This window comes from Bidens hawaiensis, unplaced genomic scaffold (assembly GCF_021521415.1).
Source record: "Bidens hawaiensis isolate Kalapana, Puna unplaced genomic scaffold, B.hawaiensis_p1.1 tig00000142_1, whole genome shotgun sequence".
In the NCBI taxonomy this organism is placed as follows: domain Eukaryota; kingdom Viridiplantae; phylum Streptophyta; class Magnoliopsida; order Asterales; family Asteraceae; genus Bidens; species Bidens hawaiensis.
In genome coordinates this window covers 6,533,346-6,541,628 of record NW_027491019.1, presented here as the reverse complement: position 1 = coordinate 6,541,628, position 8,283 = coordinate 6,533,346, and the positions used below count along the sequence as shown (strand labels likewise).

The 8,283-nt window shown below is 34.7% G+C and overlaps 1 protein-coding gene across 3 annotated transcripts; it reads left to right on the top strand.

The window, feature by feature from the left end:
• The first annotated feature begins 419 nt into the window (after positions 1-419).
• On the top strand, positions 420-5,800 carry LOC143582759 (ankyrin repeat domain-containing protein 2B-like). 3 transcript variants are annotated; one of them, XM_077065332.1, is made up of 8 exons: positions 420-473; positions 838-947; positions 1,025-1,231; positions 1,331-1,479; positions 1,563-1,728; positions 1,880-1,972; positions 3,954-4,093; positions 5,441-5,800. In XM_077065332.1, exons 2-8 carry the CDS (start codon positions 888-890, stop codon positions 5,538-5,540), a joined length of 915 nt encoding a protein of 304 aa, XP_076921447.1. In that variant the 5' UTR covers positions 420-473; positions 838-887; the 3' UTR covers positions 5,541-5,800. The 3 variants fall into 3 exon arrangements, with proteins under 3 accessions (XP_076921447.1, XP_076921486.1, XP_076921395.1); XM_077065371.1 differs by having other exon boundaries at positions 832-947; XM_077065280.1 differs by having other exon boundaries at positions 829-947.
• The last annotated feature ends 2,483 nt before the right edge of the window (positions 5,801-8,283 follow it).

The window sequence follows — 8,283 nt, the reverse complement described above, 5'->3', positions numbered from 1 at the left end:
TAGTATTGCTTAGTTGGAAGAACCAAAGCACGTGTAGTAAAGTAAAACCTAAAGTTATTTTTTGTGTTTTGTTTTATAAATAAATAAATATGGTTTATTATCCGGGCCAAAAGATGAGGCCGAGAGCGTTGATGTAATCAACATCCAGGATTACCCCGGGCCCACACACACCATACCATACCCGTCCGTCTTTGTTTCGTGTGCGCCTCTTTCAACACAACACAACACAACACAACACAACACACCAAACCATCATCGTTTCAGTTTCACCACCAAATCTCATCTCCTCCCTCCCTCATGTCTCAGGTAAGTAAATCAATCTCATCTCTTTCTGCACTAATTGACTTCTTTCTTTATATTTTATTACTACAATACAATACAATGGCTTCTTCTTTCTGGGTTTCATAAAGTTTTCATTTTGCAGGCCAACGACAAGCTTCCCCAACCCAACCCTACCCCTACCACACCCACCGGTGCGTTATTATTATATAAATTGATTATGGCTACTGGGATAGATCATTTATCCAACTTTGATCCAGAATGTTCACTTTTAACATTTTTTTATTAAGTAGTTGAAGGTTTTACTAATAGTTAAAAGGAGGAGATTGAATTTAGGTTTTTCTTAATATTCAAACATATTAAATTATATTATTGAATAATGATAAAATATCTGTACAGCTTTTCGAGTTTCTTATCTTCTTAGCCAAGCCACTATTCAGTTCTTACTTTTTGACATAAGTTATGTCTGTAATTGAAATAATAAAGATGAGGTAATAATATTGAAATATTTCTAAAAACCAATACGGTTATGTAAAATTCATGCAGCAGCAGAAACAGCTTTGAAGAAATCATCCTCTGAATCAACCTCTGCAGATGCTCCACCGTCCATGCCAGCTGGATTTCCCGGAAATCCTTTTGACTTCTCATCTATGGCTGGTCTACTTAATGTACATATGTATTCCTTATTACTTACACACACTTACTTGCCCATTTGTTTACATGCATGCTACTCGTTGACTTGCAGGACCCGAGTGTGAAGGAACTGGCTGAACAAATAGCAAAAGATCCATCATTCAACCAAATGGCAGAGCAGCTTCAGAAGACCTTTCAAGGCGGTGAGGGTGGTATCCCACAGTTTGATACGCAACAATATTATACCACTATGCAGCAAGTTATGCAAAACCCTCAGTTCATGAGCATGGCCGAACGCCTCGGTAGTGCCTTAATGCAGGTATGTGTTTACTTTCTATTAGTTGACTGTTTTATATCTCGTTTTTTACATGACATGTATTAGGTAACTGATACCTTTTTGTTTGTTTATATGTTGCAGGATCCATCAATGTCTCAAATGCTTGAGAGTTTATCAAATCCTGCTCAAAAGGATCAGCTTGAAGAACGGATGGCTCGTATCAAAGAAGATCCATCCTTGAAACATATTTTGGAAGAGATAGAAACCGGTGGTCCAACTGCAATGATGAAGTATGATCTTTCATATAATGATTGGTTTCAATTTTGTATTTTCGGAAGTGTAGCTATTTTAAGTTTATAATTTGGGTTTTTAGGTATTGGAATGATAAAGATGTTCTGCAAAAGCTGGGTGAAGCAATGGGCCTCCCGGTTACAGGAGACCCTACTGCTTTTGCTGGAAACTCGGGTGATGGTGAAGCTGAAGAAGTAAATGAAGATGAGTCTATTGTTCATCAAACTGCTAGTGTCGGTGATGTGGAGGTAGACTATCTTCAAAACCCATTTTGATACTTAATTACAGACAATGTATTTAACCAGATAGCTGTTTGGTTATTTTTACTGTCAAAAGAACTGTTTTATGCTGCAGCCTATTGAAATATGTTATTTTAAATGTTTTCTTAAAAATAATTAGGGTTTGAAGAAGGCATTAGAGTCTGGTGCTGATAAAGATGAAGAAGATGCAGAGGGAAGGACAGCATTGCATTTTGCATGTGGATATGGGGAGGTAAGATTTTTATATGATTAAAATAGTACTAGCTGGGTGCCCGCGGGGTATGCATGCAGACACGACATCGAACGCGCAACCAGTGTTAGTACGCGCCTGACATTGCATTGGCATGCGTTTAACCCAACGATAGTGTGCATGTAACGCGACATCAGACGTGTAACCGGTGTCGGTAAACGCGTCACACAACGGTTGTACATGCGTAATTCGATGTCGGTACCATAGTTTTCAAAAGCGATCAAAGTGCACGCCTAGGCACAATTTTTAGGCGAAGCGGTGATTTCCCGCTTTTAATGCTGAAAGCACATATACAGGAGAAATTTCCGATTTTTTTTATTAGTTTTTGATTTTTTCTGATTTCTTTTTATAAATTAATAATTGATTGATAAGAGTCGCCTAAAAGGTAGGTCAACTTACATAATTTACTCCAAAATCTAGGGCTGCCACGGTTCGTTTCGGTTCGGTTATCAGGCGAAACCCAAACCAAAACCAAGTAATCGGTTATTTGAATATATATAACGTTCGGTTCTTCGGTTTCTGGTTATTTTCGGGTTTTTATCAGGTCTGTGTAGACATTGCAAAAATAGAGTTAAAAAAATGAAAAGTCATATTTTAAGTTTGTATAAGAACGTATTAGAGTACTACTAATATATTGAATTCAAAAAACAAAAATAGGTACGTGTTACGTGGAACTATACGAATACAAAGTTGCTAAATAGAGTTTAGTTCTTAATTAAAAAACATTATAAGTCTAGTCCCAATCTTCATTTATCATCTTATTTATCTTCAAAGTTTAGGCTGTTCCTCATCATCTTGATAATCTTTATTTCGGTTTTTTTTTTCAGTTTTTTAAAAATGGATAACCAAATCGAAACTGAAAATTCGGTTTTTCAAAAAAACAAAAAATTAACCGTCATCTAATGCTTCTGTTCGTTTTTTTCGGTGCGGTTTTTTCGGTTAATTTGGTTTCGGTTTGGTTAAATCGGTTTTCTGCTCACCCCTACCAAAATCATCTATAATTCTTGATTGTGTTAAATATGTTTTGTATATTCTATTTAGGCTACATATATTTATTATATCATTATTATAAAAGGTTTTAATTTTTTTATGTGATGGTTAAATGTTTTTAATTGTTAATCGTATTGAACTTTAATTATATTTCGGGAGTAATAATAGTTTTATATATCTATTAGATATATATTTTATTGTTTTTATTATTGCGCCTTTTTTTCTCAGGCCCTCGCTTTTTTTGTGCCTAGGCTCTAGGCAATGGCTATGTGCCTTGAGTGCACTTACTGCTTTTGATAACTATGGTTGGTCGGTACGCGCGTTACCGGTTCCAACCAGACCTGGACCAAATTAACTTTTTTAGTATCACGTGTTTTGACCGTAACCATTTCTGATCCATGACCTGAACCCACCCGATCCGTCCTGTTTACAGGTCCTAACTGGTAATCACATAACACATTAAGTTTTTTAAATTAAAAAATATAGCAATACCATACTCAAATTAAAAAAAATAAAATGCGTGTTTTTATGGTGTAATTTTGTTTTTGATAAAATATTAACGTGTGAAAAAGTAATGGTCACTTAAAAGTCGTAGAGGTAGTTAATTTAGAACAAGGGGATAAATGTGCAACTATTATATAAATTGACAAATGTGATTGAAGTTAAAGGACTGTATTTGTAAATATTTTTGTATCAAATATTGTTAACAGTGGAAGAGGTGACAAAAGACCACATTACCCTAAAATCTCATAAGTTTATGCATTGTGTGTTGTACGTTGTACATGGTCTTCTGTGCCTCTTAAAATTTAAGAGGTCCTTAACTCATGATTTATATATAGTATAGATATAGATATATGTTATTACAAGGAATTCTAATTTTAAATTAAACCTGTACAATATTACCAGTTTTTAAAATTTATTGATTTGACCTGATATAAACGAAAAAAGCTAACTAGGGTTAATGTTTGGTCAGGTGAAATGTGCTCAAGTGCTTCTTGAAGCTGGAGCAAAGGTTGATGCTTTAGATAAGAATAAGAACACAGCCCTCCACTATGCTGCTGGTTATGGTAGGAAAGAGTGTGTTGCTCTTTTGCTCGATAATGGGGCTGCCGTGTAAGTTTATTAAACATCAACTCATTATTTTATGTTTATTTCACGTGGATCCTCCTCTGGTTCCACTTGTACCTTGTGCTGTGAAGAGATCTATTTTTTTATGCTAGAATGGTCAATTTAGAGCGTGTGCAATGTCGCATCTTTAACTGGATTTCACCATTTACATAAAACACGTTTTTTTTCTTTTTCAGAATTTTAAATTTGTTTAAAATTTAGCGTGTCAAGATTACAACCAAAAGTAGGGGGCGCAAATGAACAAGTCTGATTAAGCTCGAGCTCAGTCCATTTAACATAAGATATCTAAAGCTTGACTGTAGGGGTGTAAACGAGCCGAGCCGAACTCGAGTTTGTCTAGGCTCAAGCTTGGCTCCTTTAAACTTGCGAAAGCTTGAGCTTAATCTTGGTTCATTTAAACTTGCGAAGGCTTGAGCTCAAGCTCAGCTCGTTTTTAGCTCTATGTTTGAAGCTCGAGCTTGGCTCGTGAGTAGGTTTTCAAACTCAATTCAGCTCGGCATGGTTTGTTATTGTTTATTAAGTAACTTATATTCATATATAATTTTTTTATATAATTTTTATATATAACAATAGTTATAAACTAAATATTTCATATATTAAATAAAATTTTACAAATATTCTGCTCGTTTAGGCTTTCAAGCCAGCTTGATCTCGATAAGTGAAGCTCGGGCTTGGGCTCGTCAATTAAATAATCTTATGTTTGGGCCCGAGCTTGTTTAAGCTCGGCTCGATTTGAGTCTTTAGCGAGCCGATCTCGAGTAGTTCACGAGCTGCTTGGCTCGTTTACACCTCTAAGCTTGAGATTGACTTATTTCAAGTTCTATCTTTTAAAGCTCAAACTCGGCACGTGAATGTGTTACAACCTCAAGCTTGCCTCATTTATTGTTTTATTATTTTTATTTTTACATAATTATTTATATTTTTAATATTACTTATATATGTGATAATAACTTCTAATAACATATTATATTATATAAGTGTTACTTTATTTGTAGTAATGATAATTTCGTTTAGGCCTGTGAGCTTAATCAAGCTTGCTTGAGCTCAATTCAAGCTTTTGATAAAGCTTCACTTGATTTGAGCCTTTAGCGAGTCAATCTTGAATAGCTCATGGGTGGCTCAACATGTTTACACGCCTAGTAAAAAGGGTAGTAGGTACAATTCAAAGAGGGAACAAGCAACCCATATAATTCACTTATAGCTATTGACGCGGCTCTTTAGAGATTCAACACCTTAATTAATCCATTCATAAGTACACAACTCGAAATTAGATCTAGATTATGTGATAATTTAGATTTAATTTTTGTTTTTGTTTTTGTTGGGTTTGTACAGAACACTACAAAACATGGATGGCAAGACTCCTATTGAAGTTGCGAAACTGAATAACCAGAACGACGTATTGAAGCTGTTAGAAAAGGACGCGTTCCTGTAAGCTTGAGGTTGTTTCTGGTCAGTGTATTGTTTGTGCTGAAAGGAATTGGTTTGCTTCCCATCCTAACTTATGTTATGTCTTGTGGTATTTTTGGGTCAAGTTTGATGTTTGACCTCTTCAATTGCGTGATAATTATTTATAGAGTATGATTGTAACGAAAACATCTAAGTTCAAACTGTATATCTTTCTTGTTTTCAGTCACTTGAATTGCTATGTGTTTGTTTTTGTTAGCAACGATAGTAGAGGGCTATTCTGATTCACTATACAGTCGATTTTAAGCAGAGAATTTAAGGCAACGTGTTCGTGTGAATTGGTTTTCTTTGTGAAACATAATTCTTAGTTTTATTACGGTTCCAAACCCTAAACCTTTGGTCAACAAAAAGTCAGAATTGGTTTATGATATGTTTCAATTTCGGTTTTTGGTTGTGTTTTATGGGTCTGGGCCGATTTTAGTTCGGTTAAATCAGTTTCAATGGAGAGGATTACAAATTGGTCTCAACCTACAGTTTCTATCTGTCGCAAATCGGTTTGGATACTTCTAGTTGAATAGCTTAAAAACTAAATTGTATAATTAAAATAGTTTTTATTAACTATACAAAATCCAAAAACAAAAATTTCTTTTGCTAACCCTGTATTCTTTTTAAGTATTTTAAAGAGTTCAAATCATGCTCTAAAATTGTTTAGAATCTGATATGATGGCAATTTGTAAACAAAACTCAAGTATGAGAGCTCTATCTTCTCAAGAATCTTATATACGGGTTCTTCGTGTAACTATTTGTTGTATGCTTTGTAGTCTTGTAAGTCACATCCGGTGGGTAGTGTAGTTATTTTTTAACACCTTTTCTTTGGGAATATAAGATAAATGGGGAGAAGGATAGAATCACTACGTGTTGACGTGATGACTAACTATATCAAATCTTTTATCGTTTTCATTTCTAATTTTAGATATGAATATGGAATAAATAACTTCATTTTCGGCGGATTGCGGAAATCGAACCCATGTCTTCTCCTTGGCAAAGAGAAATTTTACCATTCGACTATATCCGTCTTTTGTTTCGTTCTTGATACACAATATCTCTATAATACACAATATGTCCACACATATAAGATATATGTCTGGAGCATATTTGTGTAGTACTGGACCGAAGACTCTCTTCTGAGCCCAATTTTTTTTATTAATTTGAATAAAATATTCATTGTTTTCAAGAACAAAAAATTAGGCCCCCTTCTAATATATATCAATCAATCAATCATACCAAGGGAAATCTCACCAATAGCAAAGCTATAAGTAGGGCCTGATGAGGGTGGGATGTAGGCACACCATATCTCTATCCAATAGGATAGAGATGTGGCTTCCAGAGAGACCCTCAACTTTAAAAAACATATATGTGAGGGAATATAAGAGAAAATCAAAGTTCAACAGTAATATAATTAATAATAGCACGCAGTAAAAATAATAATACTAATACATAAATAGATAAAAATATATAATATGTGAAAAGAAAATAACATAATGGTGTGTGACCAAAATAAGGTACAGAGTAGGCCCTAAAGTATTCATTTCTCCCTAAAAATCTTTAACTTTAATTCTACGTCTCCAAGAATTCATATCTTCAACCATGTCATTGGAGAGGTTTAGGTCTACCAAATCATGCATAATCCTCTCATTCCAAGTCAATTTAGGTCGGCCTCTACCCCTCCTCCCATATATAGTAATGTTTTTTACGGATCTAACAAGATTCATCGCATATCTTCTCTTCATATGTCCAAACCATCTTAATCTCCACTCTCTTATCTTGTCGGATATGTTAGCTACCCCTAATCTCTCCCGAAACACACCGTTTCTTATTCAGTCTAACCTTGTGTGCCCACACATCCAGCGTAGCATTCTCATCTCTGCTACCTCCATCTTCCGCACTTGTGCCTTCTTAATGGCCCAACAATATGTTCCATATAACATTGCAGGTCTAACTGCGACCCTATAAAATTTCCATTTAGTTTAGTTGGGAATCTCTTGTCGTACAATATACTTGTGGCTTCTCTCCATCTACACCATCCTACCAGAACTCGATGGGCCACATCACTGTCTAATTCCCTATCGCACAAATTTTTCATTTTTTTCCTATATTTATTTTGATTTTGGGGACTTATATTGGGGGGATTCTATGAATGTGAATGTGTCTCACAACTAAGAATAATACAGAGGGTCATTTCGGTTTTGGATCGAGGACAATAGGTTCAAGAGATTAAAGAGTTAAGAATGCCCACCAGGATCACTAATCCAATCCATAATGGTATGCTTGAAAATACAACATTTTTTTTACTTGACCAACCATCAGGGGAAGCAAATAAAACAGATACGCTAATCAATAAAATTGATGAAGTAGTAATTAATGCAAAAACAGTCAATTGGCAAGAGTCATGCTTTTATCCTCCAAGCTACCAACAAATGAACTAATACCGTTTGATCCCTATATCAACCAAAAATATACTAAAATACATCAAAAATGGATTTTGTCACGAATCCATTGATTCTAATTAATTCTATATGATTTATTATATTACTACCCTTTTACCACTTTATTCTGGAATCGTGGGAGAGTTGATTTTTTTTTTACTTTTTATCTTACAAAAGAGCATGTTGAATCATATATCTATCCATATATCAAGATAGATAGATTGCCCATCACACCTGAGATCTTTGATAGTGGCAATATCCACTTATATGGCCATGTTCTATTCG